At 41.5% G+C, this 25,796-nt stretch overlaps 1 protein-coding gene across 1 annotated transcript in view; it reads left to right on the forward strand.

Moving 5' to 3' along the window:
* ptprn2 (protein tyrosine phosphatase receptor type N2) overlaps positions 1-25,796 on the forward strand; it is a 117,680-nt gene that overhangs the window by 34,061 nt on the left and 57,823 nt on the right. The window contains exons 9-10 of the mRNA XM_070928152.1: positions 1,398-1,484; positions 8,109-8,188. Of these exons, the coding sequence (XP_070784253.1) occupies positions 1,398-1,484; positions 8,109-8,188 (167 nt within the window). The remainder of the gene's footprint in view (positions 1-1,397; positions 1,485-8,108; positions 8,189-25,796) is intronic.

The following is a 25,796-nucleotide window of genomic DNA, read 5'->3' on the forward strand; positions in this document are numbered from 1 at the left end:
CTTATCTGACAGCTCCTGACATTGTGGTGGTGGTAGTGGGGGGTTTGGGGAATAGGGGAGGGGAGGTATGTGGAGGGTAGGGGAGTGGAAAGGTATGGATAGAAGAGAGAGACAGAGAGAAACCCAAGGGGAAAAGTGCTAGCATCAACAACCAAGTCACTCCTGGAGCTCTCCAGTTGCTAGAATTACCGCAGAGGGATGCAAACGTGTCTGGAATTGCTTCGGCGAATCTTTAACTTTCAAAACCCCTCAAAAAGTGGAGGAAAAAAAGAGCCACCCACTCTCTCAAAGGTGGAGTGAATCCGCCGCTCATGCACAGTACACTGTTCTGTGAGGAGAAAAAAAGGCTGCTGTATTGTGGTGTCAAACGCAGACTAAACAAAATATCTCAGCACATTTTTGAACTTGAATGTGTCTCATAATTTTTAACTCGAGGGGACGGCGAGTATCTGAACAGAGAAACATATAACTGATAATGCTCTCAGTACCCAGTGCTGCATGGAATTGGTTCCCAGTTCATTTCACATTTTTCTGCTATGGAATGGTTGAAAAAATTTGAGCAATGTCTCATTATGATCCATGACTTTTTGGTGCATGTCACCTTGCAGTCTCTTGGCAGTCTCAGTGATTCCAGGTTAAGCTGTCAGCAATAAAGTAGCTTTCTGCGTGTGTTTGTGGATGTGTGTTTGTGTGTGTATGCCCTTCTCATTTCCTCCATCCAGCGCGTTGGCCTGCAGATTGCCTTTGTTTGGTCTATTTCCTTGGCGATTTACTCTCTGAGTGAGAGAGCAGCCACGGACTGAGCTGAGATGAGGCATGGCTTTATCAGACCACCATTACACTTCACCTCCATTCCATTTGCACCTTATTATTCTCATCTCACCGCGAGGGAGCGTGCGTGCCCGTGTGTTTGTGTACTTTGTGTTATCATGTTTTTACTTTGAGCGTATGTGCACGCGCGAGGAAGAAAGTGAATGTGGGCGAGGAAAAAAAGAAAGATGAGAGAAGGAAAGGGAGAGAAAGGCACGTCCATATGATACAGCCATTACACCTCATGCAGGTTCCATTTGCACCTTATTGTTTGTCTCATTGCTGGAAAAAAGCAGGTGATTTACCAAGCCTGAAGAGACAGCTGATCCCTTTTCCCTTGGCACGGCTCTTTGTGTGTTTGTTGGTGTTTGTGCATGCCTGTGTGTCTGTCTACGAGTGTGTACATGTGTGCAGTACATCCATTCAGACAACCGTAGCTTTTGCTTGTGTGCAATGACCCATTTGTGGGTATGAATTGTGGCAGCATCTAAAAAAATTGCATTTTAACGGCTGAATAGCTGCGTGTATCTTGTATGGGTATGGCCCTCCAAACGTGACGCCCAGCTGTTTGTGTGTTTCTCCCCCAGCTCCCTCACCACTGACCAGGGCTCGGACCTGATGGAGCGGCTGACGCAGAGGCTGAACCTCCACGCCACAGACCTCACCCAGCTCTCGTATGTACAGACACAAACCGAACACACCCACATTGTCAGAAATAATGATTTACTTTGCAGTTTACAAGCAATACGTTGTATAAAGGATAATTGGACACATTTAAAGTATTTGAAACGGTTTTGTTTTGTGTTTTTGAGCTCGGAGAAACAGAGTGAAGGTCGTCCAGACTCTGTGAGGACTATTTGTGTGAAAATGCTGTGCCACACTGCCAGAGACTGTAGGCGTTTGTTGTTTTTCTGACCTTTTGGAGTGTTTGACTTCTCGCAGGGAGAGAAATCAGGCCTAATTACCTCCAGACACATACTGATGTCTCCATTGTATTTCAAAACACTGCCTCGCCACTATTGTCACTGTATGCCTTGTCAAAAAGAGAGCAGTCAAGCCATCAAACGACTCTCAGTTTGACGCAAAGAGAGGAAGCGAGAGAAAGGGAAGCAGCAGTGGATCGAGCTGGAAACAGAGAAAGTAGTCCAGCAGGAGGCGGTTAATATATTAATGAGCGGGTGAACTGTCCTTGAACCCGGGCTGGTTTGTGCTTGTACCATGGTTCTGCAGTACATTTGGTGTCAGACCATGTAGGAGGAAGAGGAGATGTGTTCGCTTAAGATCTGACAAGCCTTTCAAGACGCTCCTGCAGGAGAAGTGAAGTCTGGGTGGTTCAGTAACACCCGCAGCATATGAACACCAAAGCCGGTACACTGCAGTCTGTGGCTGCACTGTAACTGTAGATACAGAGTCTTCTGGCCCGGATAATAATAATAAAAATAATACATTTTATTTATAGAACGCTTTTCAGGATACTGAAGGACACTATACATAAGTTACAATGGTCATTGAAAGCAATACACTGAAACATATGACACACAACATTAATAACACATTAAAAGAGAGATTTGGGTCCAATAATGATCATGTCTGATTTAGACAGTTTAGTGAGGAAGTTGGTTTGAATCCATGATTTAATGTCAGTGAGGCAGGTGGTCACAGTGGAGTGGGTTGCAGTGGAAATATAGAGCTGGACGTCATCGGCGTGGAAGTGGAAACAATGACGATTTATGATGTTGCCAAGGGGATGAACGAGGACCAAGCATTGAGCCCTGTTGTACACCTCGGGACAGAGGAGCGGTGGAGGAGGTGCAGTTATTGATGCTGTTGAACTGTTGTCTGTTTGTGAGATATGAGGAGAGGGCAGTACCGGTGATGTTGAGGGAAGATTCAAGGTGGGAGAGAAGAATGGTGTGGTTGAAGGTGCCAAAACCTGCAGTCGAGGAGGATAAGAATACTGAGGTGTTTGGGGGACTGAACCAGAGCTGAAGGAGGAGTTAATGATTTCTGTGATGAGTGAGGAGATAGCTGGGAGACAGTCCTTAACAAGATCTGATGGGATGGGATCCAGAACACAAGTGGAGCTTCTCCTTCCTACCATAAAGTTTGACAGCTCCAATGGGGACACTCCAATGGGGAGAACTGAGACAGGGGTTGAGTCAGTTGGGGAGGTGGAGAGGGCTGGGGAGGTGGTCAGGTCGCTGTAGATGGTGTCAGTTTTGGACTTGTTAACTGTGAAGGATTTGGGTGTGTTGTCACTGGGTTTGAGAAGTTTATTTATTGTGGAAAAAGAGAGCCTTGGCAGGATAAGCAGGTGGGCTCGTGTTGGCTAGCGATGTGGCAGGCAGAGACTGAAAGACTGACTGCTCCGGTAGCAGGACAGCACGCTGTGAATCAGTCCCGGGTGTCCTGGTGCTAGCAAGAGAGGGAACTTCAGGTAAAATGGTGGGCTGATCTGGAGACGCTAATCCAATGAAAGTGTCTGGATTGGAGGATAATCGGCAGCACATAGCCACAAACTCGTAGGACAAATTTACCAGCCAAGTTGTTGCGACAAAGGCATTGATTAAACACCAGGAGTGGCAGCCAAAATGCGACAGAGTCCGATATAATAGCTACTGAGAGGGAAAACTGTCTGACAGATTTACATTTGCATAAATTATTGTTGGAAAAAAACACTTATTAATATCATGATATTGATTCCAACCATATCACCCAACGTTACTGACTCATTAATGCAGAGGTTTTCAAATTGTGAGGCATGCCTCCCCAGGGGGCAATTTTGACACAATTTGCATCAAAATTAGTCCTCCTTCTCAAAGTCATAACTGAGTCACATCTGAGCACACAGACATGATACAAATATTTTTAGCTTCGATGTGACTTACACTTTCCGAAGATATCGTTAACTCCAATGTCCATTGCAATTGAATCCACTTAAAAATCATAGAGAAAAAATGCTCCTTATAACTCCAGAACTTGCCTGAGAATTATCACGTTTTTAACTTTTCTTCAGTATCAAAGTAATCCAGTAATCTGTCTGTTTATCCATGGGTGCATTGCAAACAGGAACTGCTAATAGCTAATTCGGCATACTTTTAATGGAGCCAATTTGCCAAAATTGCAGTTGTCTCAATTTTGTCTGAGGGGTGGCCCACAGTGTCAGATTTTGAAAACCCCTGCATTAACGTGTAAGCAGCATTTTAATGTTGTGGGCGTTTGAGGTGAAGCTAATTCTTTAAATACTGCTGTGTAGCTTCATCTTCTTCTTCTTTTTGTTGTTTATTCATAGTCCAAGAAATGTGATTAACAGGAAGACATATGAGATACCTGAGTAAAAAGTAATAGTAACATTTAGATTTTCTTATTGTACTACGCATGCAAGTAGGTATATGTGTGTAAGGATATTAGGGGAAGAGAAGAGAGAAGAAAAAAAAAGAAAGGAATGAAAATAAGGGCATTAACAGTAATAACAATTGTTACAAGAGAGAAAGAAAAAATAAATAAGAGGTGTCAGGGTGGAACTGGGACAGGTCAGGACAGCTGGGTCAGGCCAGAATTTTTTTTTTTACTCCTTTATCTTTATTGTTTATATTATATATTTGTTTGTTTTCCTTCTTTTTTTTCTTCCTCCTTGCTTTCTTCGCTTTCTCCTGCCTTCGGCCACGTAGTTTCGTCTGTAAAATCTGAATTATTAAAGTAACTACTAGGTATAGATGTCAAATAAATGTAGTGGACTAAAAAGTACAATATTTTCCTTTTAGATTTAAGTATAAAGTAGCCTAAAATGGTAATACTCGAGTACAGTATTTGAGTAAATGTACTTTTTTCCACCACTACATACGTCCTTGATCACAGTGTATTAAAGCTGTTAAGTCAGTGTAAAAGCCACGGACAGATGCCTTAAATGAACCTTCTGCACCGTATTACACCTCATATTGATAACAGTATTCTTTACAGAAGACAAATACAGAAAATGTCCTCTTTGTTGGGCTTGTTTATCCCCGTTCTCTTTCCTTTTACAAAGTAATGAAAGCGCATTCATGTAGAAATAGCCGAGATGGAGGACATGACGCAAGCCCATTGTGCCTCTTGCTGTGTGGCCACGGCAGGTGAGTGTTTGAAAGCCTCTGTCTGAATATGAGTCGGCTCGAGTACGAGAGCTGGGTCAGAGCACACCGCCCTGCTTCGGGGGGCCCGCTCGCCTCTCGCTCGCTCTGATGAGCCCTGATAGGGAGACTGCAGAAGAGATACTCAAATATGACAACAGGCAGACAGAGAAGAATTTCAGACAGAGAATATGAGAAGAGGAGGCTGAAGGTTTCGATGTCGTTGAGATTTTCAGACGCTGAACACAATTATGTCGAGCCTGCTACTACAGTAATCAGCAGAATATTCCCTTTTCAAAAGAGATTTGAAATAGTTTTGTGATGATAATGATGGCCGGGGGATAATATGTGCCTATTTCAGATGACGTAAGTGTTTTACTCACCAGAAACACTAGGGGGAGTGGGATACACACTCACAAGTCCATCCTCACACACAGTCTGTGCAGGCACACACACACGCACCCCATGCCAATATCCCGCCAAGCAGTCTGCACATACACACTCATCATGTCCCAGCAGCAGAGCTAATATGAAGTCCAAGCTTACACATCCGATAACACAGGAGACAGTGTGAAGTCCTCCAGATAACTTATCTGTCTTAACTTCATCTCCCAACTGTGCCAGTGTTTTCCCCTAGTATATTTAAATAGGGTTTGTGTGGCTTGGAAAAAAAAAAAATCACGTCAGTTCAATTTGAGATGCATCGAGATCTCTGGCAGAATGCTTTCGGCCAGGGAGAATAGAGGCAGGGGCAAAGATTGTGGAAATATTGACATTTACGAGAGCAAACAGAGCCCAGGTGAAGGCATTAGAGAAAAACATATTCTTTTAGAGCCGTGTGTGTATGTGTGATCATGTTCACAAATGCATCAGTGCGTCGGTTGGGTCCGTCTGTCTGGCAGTATCGGTTCATATATTGCCCCTGGACGAGGGAGCCGGCTGACTGATGGTGAGTGGGTCTGGGTCACAGCACTCTGGCAGTCTGATGAATCTCTCTCTCTGTCATACAGTCTGCAGAAGTGCAGTAACAATATATGTACACTTTCCAGGACTGAACTGTTCAGACATGATGACGCACTGTAATGGCTTAGTGATTTAGAGCCGATGGAAAGATGGCACAGGTAGACGTCCTAACTCGCCATGTGTGTTCATAGTCAATCATTATTACAGAATTTAAGGACAAAGTATTGGCCCCCGTCCATCCATCAATCCACCCATCCATCCATCTATAAGTTAGTTTTTGCAAGTATTAGCTTCTTAAAGCTGCTATAATCATCAATATCTTATATTTACAATGGTTAAAATGACTACATGTATGTGAAAGAGACCCTCAGCTTTACGGACAGGTTTCAAGAGTCTGCTAATTGATTTTTGTTCTGAATCAAAATTAATGGAAGTCAATGGACTGAGATGAGTGTCTAAAATCTCAAACGCAGCTGCATGGTTTTCAAAATTAGCCAGTTAGCTGTGATGTAGTATATTTTATTTGCGGTAAATAGGCTAAAACATGTAAAAACACTAATGTCGGTCTTTAAAGGAAAGATGGGTTAACAAAAACATAATTTTATAAAGTAAAATGTACCCACCTCACATGGTTTAAGAAAATTAGGCATTTGGGAATGAATAAAAGACTAAAAGTACTTGCTCAGTTCTGGCATTTTAAAATTCTCACTAAATGGCCTGTTTGGATTTTCCTAAAACATCCTAGAGGAGAGTGATGCATCCAACTCCTGCTTCATCATCAGTATCTCAGACATCACTGATTTAATTTTGATTTTGACAAAACTTGAGGAAAATGATCTCACTGCTACATTCCTGCATTCAGAATTACCCTGATTGGCCCATTGGGGAACTACAATTACAGCTCAAAACAAGGTGCCATATTTGTTGCTGATTGGCCCCGACAGGGTCTTCATCATTCGTGGGGGATTACATGCTTATTGTTGCCTTGTTGAAACCTGTTTTGAAAGACAGCCCTCCCCAGGACTATGAAGTTAGCTGTTTAATTGTTCTTTTAGCTGTAAAAAAGGCTCTCTTTTGAGCTTCTTACAAAATTAGTTTTCGTTTGGGATTTTAAGAGGTTACAGTAGACATGATTTTTTTCTTTGCACATTGCTTCAAAATTCACAGTTAAATCCTCTGTTTTTCCTGACCACTGCTGGGAGTTCTTACACAGTCTGATGGGGTTGTTAGATTTTATTTCAAGGCCAACCTCAGGGACCTTAAACATTTATTCTGCTCCAGGGAGAGAAGTCTGTTGCCGACTCCTGACCAGACAGAGGAGAGTACAGGCATGTTACAATAGGTGAAAAGAAAACAAGGTACTCAGCTGATGACTGTACTTTGATCTTTGGCCAAATTCAAACAGAAAAGGAAAGCAGTATTCAAGATGATTCACATCTCTCTCAGAAATACAGGATCTGGTTCTTTATAGCATCTCTTCTCATTATTCACACCTTTCATTTGTGCATTCTGTCAATTTAAAGTTAAACATAGTTACACCTTAGAGCACTAGTTCAACATAAATACACTGTTTTCTGGTCTCCGAGAGTTAGCTGAGAGGATTGATACTCATATATTCTCATATCATATCTGTCCAGTGAACATTAAGCTACAGTCAGCAGCTGGTTAGCTTAGCTTAGCACAAAGACTGAAAACAGGGGGAAACAGTTAGCATGGCTTTATCCAAAGGTAAGAAAATCCGCCAACCAGAACCTCTAATATGCACAAAAAGTGAAGTGTAAAAACAATAGGTTGCAGTTTTACTGGGGGATTGCGTGCGGGACTATTTCTTAGCCAGGAGCAGAAAGTCGGTGCTTGTTGCCTTGCAACGTCGCAAAAACAGAGCAGCGGCTTCAGTCCTCCATCTGTTTCTACACAATATGTGTTCAGGCACAGTATAAGAATACACTTGGGGTTGTGTTTAAATGCCTATAACATGAGTAAAAATGTAAGCTGTTACAGAGACGACAAGACAAGCAGGAAGGGCCAGTCTAGCTGTTTCCGGTCTGTATGTTAGGTTAAGCTAACCAACTCTTGTCTCCAGCTTCGAACTTAAAGGACAGACGTGAGAATGGTATGGCTCTTCTCATCTAACTCTTGGAAAGAAAGCAAATAAGCTTATTTTCCGAATTGTCAAACTATTGCTTTAAATACAACTGCTCTTTCTTTTTCACTCTTTTTCTGCAGCGTCTTGGGTCCAGCATTGACTTTCAGAATTGGCCCCAACCCCAAGAATGTGACCACTGCAGACCTGGTTCAAGTTGCAGGTAAGAGCAGTCCATATTTCTTCTCATATCACCTATCACACGATGAGCCTGTTGACAACCTTCATTGCGATTCATCTCATTTTCACTTGCCAGACCACTCTGTCACCGTCTGTGCTTCTGTAAATGAGAACACAGATTAGTCTCTCCAGATACAGTAGATAGGCTGGTGTTCATCTTGTTCAGACAAACCCCTGTCCCAAAGAAGATTATCAACAGTATGCAATGACAGATGACCATCAATTACTGAGATGATGAGTCTAGTGTGCACACTTCTCCTGTCCACACACACACACACACACACACACACACTCATATACAGTGTACAGGACAGCTTATTCTGTCTTCTATCATGTCCAACAGGCTGACAGTTTGAAACAGGTTTGCACCAGCGAATCAGTTAGAGTGTATACACCTCTGTGTGTGTGTGTGAGTGTGTGCCTGCATGTATGCACTTGTTTGATGTAGACTGATGGAGAGCTGTCACCCACAGAAAGGAGGGTTGTCAGTATGCACTGCCTCTGCTCCCCTGTTCATTGTCTGCACTCCGATCTGCCCGGCGCTGGTGTCGGTGTGTGTGTGTGTGTGTGTGTGTCTGTGTGTGTTGGATGTGTGTCGATGTCCTTGCTTTGGTCGGAAATGACTTTGAGAAGCACAGCAATACTCCCAACAGTCAATATCATCCAATATCACCCCACTGGAATCAACATGGTGGTGTTGTTATTGGCTGAAATGTGTTTCTGCTCCAGTTTTTCTGCGCGGCGACATTTTTTGGCACCAACTCGTTTCCTATTAGGGATGTGCTGGATGATGGCTGATGATACAGATTTACCGCAAGAAAGGTTGAGCCGGGGGTTGGGCTTTGGTTCAGTGGTTTCGAGTGTGAGTTCTTGCACACATGTGTGTGTTTGTTGGATTACAGTGGATTACACTTTTGCAATGTTTGTTTAACAAAATGATCAAATGGGAAAATATTGCAGGTGCTGTAGATGTACCTCTTCTGCATAAGGTGCAATAATTATACTGTATCATAACATCCTGTCTTTTTTCCCCTTTCTTTTCCATCCTCTTTCTACTTCTTCATCTCTTTTTCCCCCTTCCTCTCTTGTCTCTTCTGACTTTGATGAGGTGGCGTGTGGCGAGAGCTAATGACAGGCATGAGCGGGGCTGAAATGTCAGACCAAATGTTAAGTCAACATGATCATCAGCCTGGCCCATGTTGATGAATTATGAACACAGCCCACCTGAATAGTGATTTGTAAAAAGGCGACGGTAGGAGCTTATCAAACATCATCACGGTAGTCGTTCAATCCCGACTGGCCATTGGTTGCAGCTCTGAAATGTATTAAAAATGTAAAAATGGCGCTTAGAGATAGCAGAGTGGTTAAATCCTTTGTCTTTGGAGCTACGATGTGTGCCCTCACTGACCTTAGATCAAATCCTGCTAGAGCTTTATCTCCTCCTACCTTGTTGCCCCCCTCTATTTCCACCACAGTGTGAAGTGGAGTGGAATTCCCACTCTCCTCCTGATATTAAAAACAATCCTTTTAGTGTTTCAAATCATTTTCTTGCCATATTCCAACTCCAAATATACATGCATGACGTTAAATTCAATACAATAAGACAATATGCATAGTGGTTTCAAAAGGGTTACCGGGTTGTGGAGCAACAGCATAGTTTAAGTGGAATCTGAAAATCAAACTGACACCCACATGCAGTGGCCACCTGGGTAATCCTGGTTGACCATTGCCTTATATGTGACTGTGCATAAATGACGTGGCCTCTTAATGAACTCATCAAAACCCCTGCTGTATTCTGTGCTCAACCTGCTGTGAGAGCCTGCACAGCATGCTTTATAGCAGTCATTAAAATAGAAAACCAAGAAGTGCAGAATGCTGTAGAAGATTCAGCAAATATATTGTTCTTTATAGCTGATTAATAACCATTAGATAAGTAGTAAGGAAGATTATTTATTTTGCATAACACCATTAAAGGCAGACGTCAGGAAGGGCTTCACAATGAAAGACAAAAAAGTTATTGTCAAGACGGGATGAAATAAATGCATGAATAATCATCTAGGGCCATAATGGGCCGGAGTTTCTCAGCTTGTAGAAACAGGAGCGAACCAGACATACATGCTGGTCAAGACTCAAAGCCTGATCCTTAGAAACACCTGGATTATGGAGGGTAGATTTAACAGAAGTGGAAAGAGAAGCCTTTCTATCACCTTTGGGACTAAGCCAGCTGGGGCAGAAATAATAACTTATTATCTCCCATCCAATTTTTGGATTTAGACTTACAGACAGACATTTGAGGCTTAAACGAGATGTATAATTGAATATCGTCTGTATAGAAATGGTAGGAAATATCTTTAAAATGACTTATTATCTACCTGAGAGGAAGCATGTACAATGCGAACAGAATCGGACCCAGGACAGAACCTTGAGGAACACCACAAGTCAGAGATGTCCAGCCTCTCAACCAAGATACGGTGATCCACAGTATCAAAAGCAGTGCAGAGATCCATGGATGCCAACAAAGAACATTCACCTGCATCACTGTGCATCAAGAGATCATTTGAGACTCTGAGAAGAGATGTTTCGGTTTGAGTGCAACCGACGGAAACCAGGCTGAAACTGAAACTAACCTGTTGAGCAACCAGTTCTTCTAAGACCTATGTATAAAACTGTGAAATAGGCCTGTAGTTCTGCAGCAAAGAGGGGTTAAGATTTGCTTTTTTGAGAAGGTTAAACAACAGCTTGTTTGAAATAAGCCAGGACATGAACAGATGTCAAAGAATTATTGATTATAGAGAGCACACAAGGACCTGTAGAGCCAATGACATTTCTGAACGTGAAGACGTGGGTACAATGTCAAGGAGACTAGAGGAGGTTTTCGTATTACTAACCAGATTGGTGAGCTCTTGTAGTGAGATTGGATGAAAACTCTCCAGGATTGTTGGCCGGGAAGGGCAAGGTATTGGGCGGGGGATGATATTTGCTCGTATGTCATTTATCTTACTAACAAAGAAGGAGAGAATCAACTGAAAAAATGGGAACAGCAGGTGAAGCAGGAGTGACGATGTTACTGATGGTTTGGGATTACATCAACTATTAGATACAAGGTTAGAAAAGTAGGTCGCTCTGGCAACCATGTTATTAGAAGCCATTAAGGGTTCATTTAAATACTGATAGTGAACTTGTAGACGGGTGGATTTCCACAAACGCTCAACTCAGCGTCAAGTTCGGCAAGACAGAATATTGCCGTTCATCCGGGGGGGAATTGATCACCTTGTCTCTCACTTCCTTCGGTGTCCAAAACCTTCATTTTTATATCTTTTTACAATGATATATTTTGGATAACAGAGAAAGAAATAAATCCCCACCTTTAAGAATCTAAGTAACAAATTTAAACAGTTCATCGATTATCGCAGTTGTTGATAAATTTTCCAGTTGAAAAACTACTTGGAATATTGTACAGTTAATGTAAATGGCTGTGGTTAGTTTTTATGTGTTATATTTGTACATACACACTGTACATGTACACTCAGATGCAGCAACATATAAAACCTTCACTGGTGTTACCTTGACTGTACTCTGCAGCGTCTTAATGTGGCGCTGCTACATTCTGCTGTCCATCTATCTGCCCATCAGTTTTATTTGATGTGTTCAATAGACAAAGAGTAGACAAAGAGACTCGGTTGAAAGGCATGGACAGTATAGAGGAGATTTGATAACTCATTGAAAAGCATCTTTTGGGCAGCAGGTTCTTAGCGGCTGTGTGGTGAAAGGCCTGCTGGGAGGTCTGACTGTATTAGTGGAGGTAGAGGCTCTTGTGTTCTGCTCAACTGGAAAACCGCAGGACAAAGACCCGCACTGCCTAATCCCTGCTCGGCTGCAAAACAAAAGAGAAAGCTGCTGCTTTATCAAAACTACAAGGCATTCTGTGTGTCTGTGTTTGTGTGCGCGTGTGCGGATGTGTGCATGTTTGTGTGTGTGATTTTTTTTTTTTTTTTGCAGCTGTGTTCATGCTGTGCCAAGAAAATGATTTATTCAATATTTGATGAAGTGGCAGCCAAGCTGTTAAAACCAATGTTGAAATGTGTTGTTTAGAACTCTACTTTTTTGCCTTCTTGCTTCCTCTCAATCTTGATGTGATTTCTAAACATGTAAATCACCTTCAGTTGTGGGAAATTGGATCTGCCAGAGTTGCTTTTGCTCACTGTAAAGTAACATTTTGCAGCTGATGATGGATTTGATCCACTCCCTGTTTCCACTTACATGTTTGTACACTTCACAGCGAGTAGGTGGATTTATGTGTAGGAAGGGTGTTCTTGCCTCATGAAGTGTCTATAATTATGTCCTGTCATTATTTTTTTAATTGATGATATAGATGTGTTTTGATCGATCATCTTCCCGATTTGTGACGCATTTGTGTGATAATTACACATTATTCTTTAGCTTCCTAATGAATGCTTTGGTTGTTATATAGTATTATTTAATTGGTCAGCTGGTGAGTGTTTGATATGAAAATTGACGCCTGGTGACTCGGCCTCTGTCTACCAACTGTGGTCAAGGATGGCCAGGCCAAACACCATGGTGAGTGAGTGTATATGTGTGTGTTAAGAGAAGCTGGTAGGTGGTGGGTGGGAGCTGGGTGAGGACACTCCTATTGTCTTGGCTGTCACGGCTGGGCGACCCCGGAGCCCCTCGGAGGCCCCAAAGGCCCCAGAGGCCAGGCCACAGCAATGAGTCCGCGGGCCCCCAGGCCGTGAGAACCCCGGTCCTGGTCAATGAGCGCTGGGAGCCTGGGGACCCTGGGAGCAACTGGCTGGGCCATCTGGACCAGAGAGCAGAGACCCTGACACATGGCTGTCACCCGAGGGAGACACGCAGAGACGTGGACGGAGACAATGTCCGCCCCCATGTTTCTGCCTCTGCTTCTGTCTATCTGCTTCTGTCACACACACACACACACACACGTGAGTGACAGCAGAGACGAGATTGGGGGAGAGTGAGAAGGAAAATGTTGGTGTGAAAATTCCTGTGTATTTTGGCGGGAAAGACAGGTTTCCTTCTAAATGTTAAGCAAATTTTAACAGAATTTACAGAAAATTGGCAAAAGAAAATGAATGTGTCAGTGGATTCCATCGACTACTTTTATTTGAGTATTAGGAGTTGGGTGCATCGAGATAAACAGTTTGTGGCACTAATTCTCCAGTCGGGTGCCATTAAACCATTGCAGAAGAAAGTGGTTCAACTAGATGACATGATAAAAGAGCACCAGTCAAACCTCAAACAAACAAAAGACGATGGAAATATGGCATTTATGTTTGTTTCATGTATTCATTGGAGGAGGGTTACAGTCTTTTCATCGCTCCACGCAGATCTGATATTTTCATCGTTTCGTCTCTTTAGTGGAGCGGAAGCATCAGTGGACGTTTAAGTCACACGCACACATCAACTTTTCCGCCTCAGCCGAGCGTAAAAACGTTTTTGCGATATTTTGTTTTGATTTTTTTATTTACGTTTTTTCCACTCAGGTTTCTTTTTTTTTATCCACAAATTGAAAATTTGAATAAAACAGATGGATGGAAACGCACTTTTTGAGAAGTTTGCCTTTAAGAGAGGAGAGACTTTTATACTTCGTGGGCAGATGTACTCCGCCCACACTATGTCTATTGTTTTGTTCTAAAAACATAAGAGAGGCAGCCTAAATATAACTGGGTTTCTTTTCTATCTTACTCCATTTGTCTCTGTCTGTCTGCCTGATTCTGTCTGTCTGTCTATTCTCTCCTCTCTGTGGGAAGGCCTGGTACTCTCTCTGATCTGCTTGCACACACATACACACACACACACACACACACACACACACTCTTTCACACACACACACACACACACACGCAGACAACTCTAAAGTGAAAACACCGTAGCTGTGGCTGCATAATGGTGCTAGCTACCATTTGAGTGGTGAGTGGTAGTCTTTTCCAGCTGAGCAGATTAGCATAGATCTCCCACGCAGACAGAGTTGACCTTCACTCTGGCAAACACTTGTCAAAATGCCAACGATAATTACCTGCTCTCTTCGTAAACAGCAGCACAATGGTTTATCCACCTGCATCTCAGGCGTGGAGGACGGATCTGTAGTGCTGCAGCCGCCTGTTTTCGGACATACACTGTTTGTAAAGGTAATATAAGCCGCGGGGATTCCTATGTGACACAGGTGTGTGCCTGGTTTCTGCTTGATATTGTAATATTTACCATTCGAAAGCCAGCAAGCCGCCAGAGGCTAAAGAAATAAGTGTGAATTAAATTTTCTGAATGTTGCCACCACTTTCAATATGCTCATGTCCAGGCACAGTGTTCATACGGCTGAAATGAAATTAGTTTTGTCAGCATGGGTTTGCACGATCAAGAAACATGTCAAGAAAACCTGTTTTTTTTTTCTCCTCTCAATACAACAGAGCTTGGCGACGTCTGTGTCGGATGCCTGATTGTCTGTGTGTTCATGCCTTAACATCTGTATCAATGAGCGTAGAGGTCAGAAAACAACCCGATTCCTCTCCCTCCATCTTCCTCCCTCTTTCCCCCCTCTCTCCCTGGGCGCTCTCCTCTCTCCTCCTCATCACTGACTGCCCTCTCTGGTTGAGTGCTTGAATGTGCTCAGTTCGGTGATCAAAGTCTTCCTCAGTCTCTTCTCCTCCATCGCCCCTGGCTCTCTGTGTATGTATGTGTGTGTGTGTGTGAGAAAGTGTGAGAAAGTGTGTGTGTCATCCAGCTACAAGCCCAGCTCTCAGTCGTCTAAACCGTCAGTCTCACTATCTTCTTTCAGTCTCAGTAGTACCCTGCCAGGCTCCCTTGCATCATCCTCCTGTCTGCTAGAGGGCACACACACACACACACACACACACACACACACACTTATATATATACACACAAACATAAACGCACAATGATGCTTATTCGATATGACACATCTCACTTTTCTGTCTTCCTTAACATTTATGCATTGTTGATCTCAGAAACATCCGCTGTCTGTTGCAATAGGTAAACCGCAATTTATTCACTCCACACATGCATGAATTTGTGTGTGTGTGTGTGTTTCCTTGCTGCAGGATGCTAGATAACCAGAGCTGTATGAGTCACAGCAAACCGCTAAATATTTTGCTTTGTTTTGGTGGAAACTTTTCCTCTCTACCAGGGTGTCAGATGTCTTTTTAATTCCAAGGTCACAATGCTTCATCCTCAGTTTTTTATTTATTTTTTTTCTCTCCTCCAGTGCCTCCAGGAAGAGAAAATATCTCAAATTGTCAAAGACGGCTATTAAAAATGCTCTAACAGGTCATTCTGGCATCTGGAAATCAGTCTTAAACAAGTCGTTTTTATCCTTGTCCCTGGCCTATTCATCAGCCGCTGACTCTTTGTGCTTGTCTCACAGAAAAAGGTGTTATGTTGAAATGTTTGCTATTGTGTTGAGGAGCCAAGAATGTTCTAACCGATGAATTGGGCTGTGTCTTACACTCCCCTTTATCCTGTTTATCCTGTTTATCCTTTTCAGTCGCGCTCTTTCCCATTCTTGGTCTTTCTCCATGCTCTCCTGCTCTTAGTTATTCCTGCCTCCTTTCCCTCAGTATTATCCCTGCACCTCGGTGTAGGGTCAGGGCTGCACTGCTCCTGTAAACATATTTACTGTGTCAACATTGCTGTTGCGAAGCAGCTGAAGACAGTAACAGGTGCCTGTCAACAGCCGGCCAGATCTCTAGTGCATTAAAGGATCTTTGCTGTAGACAAGGATTAGTGTCGCCTGGCATTGTTTGTTTGCTAATTCCATCTCCAAGGTATTTGTGGAAAATAGGCATGAATAATTGAAAGCGATTTCTAGTGGACGAAACGAAGCTATCAGCGAATGGAGGGAGATTAATGAGTAGGGGGTGAAACACAACGCAAATTGGAACAACGGAGCAACCTTTCTCAGACACCCGGAGAGACCTTGAGTTCGTAAACAAAAATTGAATATGCAGTGTTTCATCGGGGGGGCGGGGGGTGGGGGAACATGGATTAAGAAAGGAAATGTTTAAATGTGAAGTGTGTCAAAGCATGATGCTGTGGTATTAAGATACTTTCTCAATTGCCAATACTGAACATTTTTAAATTGAATCAACACATTGTCTGTCCTACAATGTGTTTTGATAAAAGTCCAACTTTCTGACAAGGTTATGAATACATTTGTCTAAACTCACTTATGACGCTTTGCATCTGAAAGTGTTTGTGCTCTTTCTTGAAGGGAAATGACAGCAGAATTTGATTTTAAGTCTTACTTTTAACTTGAAAGTTTTTAACAGCATGACACCATCACAATTTGGCAACATTATCAGTCCCTGTACACCTATGCAGACCACACAATCACTGGATAAGGACTATTTTTCTGTGCCCATAGTAACAAAAACGTAATTTGGTGGCAGAGCTTTTTACTGTCATGCACTTTTTTAGTTGTTATTAGATTTTAGCCTTCCTTAGTCATTTTAGATGGTCCAAAGAGAACCATCGCTATAAAATAACCTGACTTGCATTACACGCCACCTTCACAGTGCAATAATTTCTCGTAGCATTATATATGATTTGATGATGTATACCCGTAAGACAATATAGCAACCCTTTAATATATCTGGTTGTATTGGACCATTGTAGGTAATGTTGCAAAGCAGCGAGTGAGACTGCTTCAGTACACACTAGCACTGTGGATCTGGGAATGGCAATTTCAGTCGAAAGTCCAAACCATTATCATCTGGCGTCACCATGAGCTTGACATTTGTAGTTTTGAGTGAAATGTCTTTGCAACTATTGGATGGATCGCCATGAAATTTGATACAGACGTTCATGTTGCCCACGTGATGAATTGTAATAACTTTAGTGATTCCCTGAACTTTAATTTAGCGCCATCATCAGGTCAAAATTTCACTTTGTCCATTACTTTAGTTTATGACCAAATACTTGCAAAAATACATTCCCACGAGCCTCAGCTGCACTTTGTGTTTAATGCTAACTATTGGCATGCTAACACGCTAAACTAAGATGGTGGACATGGTTAGATCATCATAGATCATTAGCATGCTGACATTAGCATTTAGCTTAAAGCACCACTATGGCTAAGTACAGCCTCACAGAGCTGCTCCTCTTCTTCTATGATTTTTGCATCAATGTGATGAAGTATCTTGATTTGTCGGGTATTTAATTCACTGGATCAGTTGAAAACTGACATTCCCATCATTTTTTTTCTTTTTTTTAAATCTATAAACTGTTTTTCAATTGATTTTACAGAAAATGTACTATATCACAGTAGATATCACTATTGCAATATATGCATTACATACACCCTAATAAAATAATGGATTTTATCCGTATCATACAGGTACAGATGTCCCTAGGTAATATCACACTGAGTGAACAAGAAAAAAATACTGAATATGTTATTTGTGTATTTGTTTGCTACAAACAGTTCCAGTTTGCAGGCTCTTGTTATAATTGACTTTCTCTGGATTTGAGTGTTGATGACGTGATTTTTATCTGACCAAGGACTTCACCATGATCTCATTTCCAGCTGAGCCACGCAGGACGGGCTGGCAACAACACATTTTCTCACACATGGTGGTGAACTTAATAACACAATGGCTCACTAGCTTCATGTTTTATGAACTGACAAAATGGCACATTTTGCCACAAAGTCGTAATGATGATTAGCTGTCTCTGAGACAGTCACACATCAGAGTTTTTCTCTGTGCGTCTGAACACAATTTGCTGAAGTAAAAATGGCAGAATTATCAATATTGTTCACAAAGACCAGAAAATTTAGATGATTTGCTTTCAAAAAACATTCCAGAGCCCTGTGTCTGCAGTCACCTTTGGGATCTTTATGTTTTGTATTCTTTGTCACGACAATATAAACTGCAGGAGCTGAAGGCGCACAAGCTGTCTGACTATAGAGATGGTGAATACTTGTTCAATTCTGCGGTTTTAAGCACCATGTTGAGCAGAAAATCCAACCTCCTCTTCAGTTCTGCCACCATCAGTACTCTCTTATTCCCTTTTTCGCTTCATCACGACCCCTCCACCCTCTACCCCTCATCTCGATATCCCCCCATCCCTTCATCTTCCATGCCTGCACCCACAGTGAATGCTACTCCAAGTGAGAGACCGTGTGCTGATGGCCCTCATGTCGAGAACAGCAGGTACTTGTGCATCGTGTTTGTTGAAGGCACAGTGGTTTGTACACTTGATGGGTGCTACTTTATGAGGCAGCAGATACAAACAGCTATGTAAATGAGCTTCTTCCCATTCCCTGCTATGAGTCATAATTCAATAAAAGAAAACCATTATAAAAATTTCAAACATTTCCCATTATACTGTACTGAAAAGGTTTTTGACTCAAAGAGAGGTTTTAATTGTAGCGTTTATGTTGCTGTTTGTCTGGGAATAATGCCTTCATCCAAAGTAGTAACGTGAAACTACAGCACATTACTTTTTACTGCACATAACTCTTTCTTACTTCATGTACTCTCTAAAAGTGAGCGTCTGGTTTATGAAACAAGACAAAGTAATGCAGATCTCTGTTTTAGTATCAGGAATTGATGCTTGATTTAACTATTTTCTTGAAACAAATGAAATCGTCTCACCCCATAAGCAGAAATTTAACTTAAAAATTACATTCAGGACTCAATAATAATCCAAATAATTTAAGAATATGTTTTCTTTATGTGTAACACTTAAGGATTCAAGCCGCTATATCTGGAATTTGAACATTTTCTCAGGTATTTTTTAAAGCATTTTTCGTCAATTTCACTTTCTACAAACTACAAAACAAATTGTACTTTGCTGTGCGCGTAAGTCTTATGTGGGTGGAACATTATTTCTTAATCTGGAAGGCTTCTCCTTGATCTCCGGTGGCTTGGATTGTACCTCATTTGTACATCTCTTCGGACAAAAGCGTCTGCTTTGAATGAATAAATGTAAATGTAAAAAAAATCTTCCTGCTATAAAAACTTATGCCATCAGAATAATTTCAAAGATGACAGTAAAAAAAAAAGAGATGTATTATAGTATTTTTTGTATTTTTTTTCCACCTTTAAGGTTATGAAATCTTTATGATTGCATCACACCAGGGCTACAGCTAAGGCTTATTATCATTATTAATTAATCTGCCGATTGTTTTCTCTATTAATTTATTAGTGTATGAGGTAGTGAAAAAATGCTCAAGGTAATGTCATAGAATAGCTTGTTTTAACCCTAGAACTGAAAATATTTAGTTTATTATCAAATAATACAAAGAAAAGCAGAAAGTCCTCACAGTTGAGAATCTGGAACGAGGGAACATCGTCTGTCTGACTTAACTTTGTTTGCATCACAGCCTCTCTCAGGCTTCTCTAAACCAGTTGCAAAACGTTCTGAATCAAGAGAGACTAATGTACTGTTGAAAAAGTTCTCTATATTGAGATATATATATACTGAAGAGATATATGTTGTTTTTTGATGAATATGGCTGTTAATGGATCAAAGAGGCAGCAGATGACACTTAAAGTGCTTGAAGCCACAGAGGGTTGTTATGGTACAAAACAAAGAGAGGTGGCCATACATTTGCTGCACGATGTAGCCTTTCCAGGTGTGTGTGTGTGTGTTAATGTTTGTGTTTCTACAGTAAATCACTCTCTGAGCTCATGAGCATGTGTTTGTATGTGTGTGTTTTCTTTCCCTTAATGGTACATCCGCACTAAATTGGCCCCTGAATGCAGCGCGCTCTGTCAGTGGTTTTGTGAGCTACAAGTGTAGAGAAACAAAGAGAGCCAGGGAGCTTCAAAGCGAGTAGGTGACATTTCGGGCTTTCCATCTTCAAAGCACTATTTGCTTTTGTAGTTCCTCTTTGAGAATAATTATATATATTTTTTCTAAAGGATTACAGCTGTCTGAAAACATAGTGTAGACTTTGAGGGCCATTTCCTAACATTTTCAATAAAAGATGCACAATGAGCTGTCTGTTTTTCATGTCATTATTTGGAAACATATTTATTCCACTATTATTTGCTATTATGCATAATTTAATCCGACTTTTGATTAAGCACATGGTACGCTATGTCACAGTGTTATTCCTTATTGGCAGCTATTGGCAGTGAATTGATCGTTGACCCAATAGAGCCACCCGGTGAGTGTCTCCAGATGGGGGAGACGTGAAATCCACCCTGTCCCCTCATTTTCATTCACCTCTCTTCCTCTTGTCTCTTTCTTCCATCCTCCTCATCCAAGTGCCTCTCTATAATTCATGTCCAGGTGCAGCACCAGCTTTCTTTGGCACGGGGCTTGAAAGGAGAAAAAAAAAGACAGATGTTCAATTTTCACTTCCTTTGTGCATCTCTCTATATCTGTTTGTGTGCTTGTGGACCACTCTTGCCCCCTTTTACCTGTGATGCAGATTGCAGTCTCCCTGTAGTTCAGCATAAGCAGTAATTAAGGCGGGTTGCAGACACGACTAACCGCTGGCTCCTTCTTCATGTAGATTTAGATGTTATGGTTTGCATATGGTCAGAAAGATGTGCTTGTTGTTGCTTTTGAGCTTGTGCACCACCAGCGTGGACGTAAAGAAACATTCATCCATAACTGACTGAATACTGAATAATGTCCAATTCTGTTCTCTTGATGTTGGTTGCTGATTTTTCGGCCATCATGAGAAGCGTGAGGAGCCTGAATGCCAAGATATGCCCCCACACAGCTGTATGTACATGCAGCTTCTGTGCATCTTGTCATACAAAACGCATGAGCCCCCTCTGACTGCAAAGCTGTTGGAGCGACTGAACTCTGCAGGTGGATATCTATATTGCAAAGTGACATGTACAGTATAATGCACAGCTGTGGCCTGGAGAGATGTGGGGCTGAAATGTATTTCCCTGCTATCTTCACCTTTATCAGATGAGACATGCTGTATGTTTTGTATGTCGTAATTGTATTTTCTTTAGTTCTAGTTGAGCATGATTTTCCTGGTACAACTTTATTTTAACCCCCTTATTTAGCATTTATTATACTGTATATGTGATTACAACAAAGGCTGAACGATTTGATTTTTAAAAAGAAAAATCATACAGTCCATTCGCTATCTCTAGATGCTGCTTCTTCAGTCTCACATAAACCACAGAGTTTATTAAACAGACAACAGCTCACCCACAAAATTAACGTGAATTAGCTATAGCTGAGTACATTTGGAGGTGTCATATCAGCCAGTTAAATGAGTAAAATGTTCTTGTTTTGACATTAATAATGTCATTTAAATTGCAGGAATGATGATATTGGATGATTTGGCTCCCAATTACGTTCAATGATGACATTTTATGTCTAATGCCAAAGTTTTTCAAATTCTAGCTTTCTAAAATACCTGCGTGTGGCAACTACAGTATAGTTCAGGTAATGGGAAGGATCGTAAACTGTGGGTAGTTTAGGTAACTAGAACACTTGGTTAAGGTTAGGCCTCGCTACATAAAGCACAATTGAGTGGAAGCAGTAGAGAGTTGAGTGAACATGCCTAGAGGAACTCACAGTACTTTTAAAAGGAAATCACTAGCAATGGGGGGGGCGGGCAGGCAATAATACAGTATTTACATTTTGAGGCAAATATTACGCCAACTTTCACAGTGCTTAATGGATTCAACTTGTAATTTTTTTATGGTTAAGACACATTTTTAAAACCACTGTATCATGTTGTTCCTCATCAGTCCAGTGCTGCTTCATTATCAGAGGCACAGTGTCCACAATGATTCACTTTTGGCAGTAACATGCCTATACTATGTCTGATTTAAAAAACAAATTACATTGTGAGCATTAAAACATGCAATAATGGATTCACCGCATTGTAATTTCAAATTTCAAGAAACAGGGAATTATAATTTCTCTAATAGACGATTGGTTCCTGTTGGGCACATTTCCTTCTTTCCCACAATAGGACCCTGGCTTTACGAACCAGGCTACGTGTGTGTGTATCTTTTAAGTCCGTACTGTATGTGTGTGTGTGTGTGTGTGAAACGAGTCCCCCGCAGGGATAAGTTTCAAAATAGATGGTCGCTAATCCCCCTTAAAAATGAACATTCCCCTGCCGTGCACCCATCTGAAAGAGATAGAAAGTATAGAAGGACGAAAGAAAGAAAAGACAATGAATTATGGATAAGTTTTAAGAGGGATATTGCTCCCTGGCCTCCTCACTGTTTTTCATTTCTCCCCCACCCCTCCCCGTCTCTCTCTGTGTCCTCTGCCTCCTCTTAAATCGATACGTGCTGACTGTCATGGGTCACTGGCCTGTATGCATCAGGCTGGACTGCAACAGAGGAGCACTGTGTCTCCCAGGGCTCTCTGTGGAGGTGATAACTCGCTCCTATCTCAAACCTCTCTTTGAGGGACACCCGCTTTCAATTTAACTCCAATATCCACCTCAGATTGACTTGGGATGACACAAAGGAAAGGAATATATATATATATATATATATATATATATATATATATATATATATATGAGATGATACATATGATGCCTAAATCATTGCAGCTATATCTTTGCATGGATTGACAGGATGAAAGTACGTCAGGCCCGAAGATATTGAGGATTATCTTGTATAAAGAGTTCTCTACAAAGATGTATTTTATTTGACTTTTCGCTAAACCCTTACCCCGCTTAGTTACAGTCGATATGCCTATTAAGCTTTTTGTTCTTGCACATTAGCGTTACATATAACAGTGGTAACATCTTCAAAACAATGCGTCCTTGGTTTCTGACAGAGAAAGACAACAGCAGGCTTCTCATTTCTCGCCAGCAACAGTTGATTTTGTCGGTTGGAATAACTGTCGCTCCCAGATTTCGTCAGCTAGCTACTTAAGCTAATGTTAGCTGACTCTTTAAGTTGATTGGGGTTTGCTCTGGCTTCTAAACAGTGGAGAAAAACTTCACAGTGGATGTGCTAGTTGCTAGTTTGTTTTTTAAATAACCTGTTACAGCACAAAATTTCAAATTAAATGCTCCTTAGCCTTGGAAGTAACATTCACTTACTACTGTAGGTACTAAGCTAGTTAGCCGGACATGCTAACGTATGTTATAGCTGACAAACACACTGTTAAATCCATTCCTTACGCTCTTGTTTTTCTGGTTTTGGAGAGGATTAAAAGAAGAACCCTTTATATACTAAGTATTGCTGTTACTACAGCTCCATGCACACTCCTTCAACATGGAGAAAAAAACTTAAACTTGACAAAAATCTATGTAAAACAAGAAACAAAGCAGTTACACTTCACAATCACACAAAAGTAAAAGTGGCCTGCTTTCTTTATTGAGTATATGAGCAATTCTATTCTTATATCAAATCAGGCTGCAGTTTGTGTGTATCACAGCAGTGTGTGTGTGTGTGTGTGTGTGTGTATGTGTGTGTGTCTAGCCACAGGCTTCCTCACACTCCAAGTCCAATTACTTGTGTTAAGGCCACATCTGAGACGGGGGATTACAGCATATTATTCTAGCACAAACAACAGTCTCTCTGCCCACCAACCTGCAGGCAGCCAGACACAGGCAGCCGAGGAAGGTGTGAGAGGTGTTACATTAGCACCTGGATGTGCGAACAGCAGACTAGTGACCTTTTACCGGTGACTGATACACTACCTGCAAAACTTGTTCGCCTCCTGTAGCTTCCTCCTCTGTCCTCAACTCTTCTCGATATGTTTCCTCCCCTGCCTCGTACTTTTTTTTTGCCCTTCTTTTCTCATCTTTCTGTCTGATGATCTGTTTTTTTTTTTAAATTGAGCTTTTATTTCATCCTCCATTTTCTCAGCTGTATCTATTGAAGCACTCTCCACAGAACCACAGCCTGTCTCAATTTGTCTCTCATTTTTTGACAGTTGATACTTTTACCAGAGGATGTTAGTCAAGATGTCGCCTCCTTCTCTTGACTTGTTGTCACCACTTGAAATTTTCTTTTGAAAATGACTGTGATGCAAAACACTCTATTAAACCTCCTCAAGGCACCTCCTGTTCCCCAGAAAGGCCCTGAAAATACATCCCCCGCACAGACACACCTTCACTAAGAGTGATCTGTCACAATTCTCAAGCCATCATTTCATATCCTTCTATTTTATTTCTTTTATTGTTGCATTTAAATCTTCTTCCTTGTAACATGTAGCAGCCAGCATGCCTGTACAAATCGTTGTGCCTGAACATCCGTGAGACACACCACTTCCTTCAAGTCACCTGCCAGGGGCTCTAATTAGACTGATAAGCAGTGCAACTGGAATCAGCTCTTCCTGGTAATCAGCCCCACGGAGCCCAGACAGACGGCTAAATGAGGAGGAGATGAGCCATGCAGCCCAACAGGTGTCCTTAAAAAGACAGGGAGGTGCGTTTATACAGCCTTGTCTTTCCCCTCTCCGACTACTTGAGAGTTCAATCTCTGGAGAGTTTGGAACATATAGAAAGATTCTGCAGTTATTTAGGAAACTAATGCTGGAAAAAAACAGTATGTCGGCGCGTCTGTGGTGTATAGATTTAATCATCATGCTGTGACTCTGAATTGCTGCCTCACTCTTAAAAGGAATTGTTTGAGAAACTCTGCAGTACTATGATTGATTCAGAGTGGGGGGACTTATACAACAGCAAACACACTAGTCAAACTGTGTATTTTTTTATTTTTGAATTGCATCCCATCCTGAATACATTTCTTTCTGCTTTCCTCTTTGCAGTCGCAGCTGCTCTGCTTTAGACATATAATAATGATTATCGCATTTTGTCCTGAAGCAAAGTAGTAATAAAAAAAAGAGCCCAGTGACACATCAGGCAGGCTGAATGCAAAATGATATCAGAACTAATAAAATCTCAGAAGGGAAATGTCATATTTGTCATTTTGACACCTGCGTGAGACTGTTGTGTTACACTTTCATTTTACACCCACCACTCCCAGCTGTACAACACGGCGAGATTAACGCTGCAATCTGAGGAGCAGCCAGGATGCTTCATAGAAACGGAGGGAGGTGGGCAGATAGGACGAAGCTCCAGGTTACTTTATCCAGTCTCTCAGGAACGATGTCCACTGCACTAACATCTGTGGACGTGCTTAGAGGGATCGACTTAAAGGTCCCTGACAGCAAATGTGTTCGCTGTGACATTAACCTCCTCTAGCTGAAAGCATCTTGAATACCTCAGTGAAAGAAGAAGAAGAAGTACATTTAATCCAGACGCTCAGACGGTGCATTTGTTGAAACTGGGAGGCTGAAATTGTTTGAAAAGAACAAAACAGAAGCTTTGTGATCTTTGTATCTTTCAAGTGCATATTTCTATACTGTTGTTTTGATGAATTTATACTCTGTGAGGATCACATTAGCAGCTCAGCACACTGTAGGTCTAATTTAGGATCCATTTTGGATTGTTGGTTTGGATTGTGTTAGAAAATGGTGGCATCTTTTACTGATTCATACTGTCACGTCTATTCAATTAGAGTGCAGTCCTTTATTTTGAAATTAAGCAAAAATAGTGATTTGGAATCAATTTGCAATTAGTAAAATGGAGCTAAAACGATTAGTCTGTTAATTGATGAGTCGACTGCAGAAAA

The sequence above is a fragment of the Enoplosus armatus genome, chromosome 21, assembly GCF_043641665.1.
Source record: "Enoplosus armatus isolate fEnoArm2 chromosome 21, fEnoArm2.hap1, whole genome shotgun sequence".
Taxonomy (NCBI): domain Eukaryota; kingdom Metazoa; phylum Chordata; class Actinopteri; order Centrarchiformes; family Enoplosidae; genus Enoplosus; species Enoplosus armatus.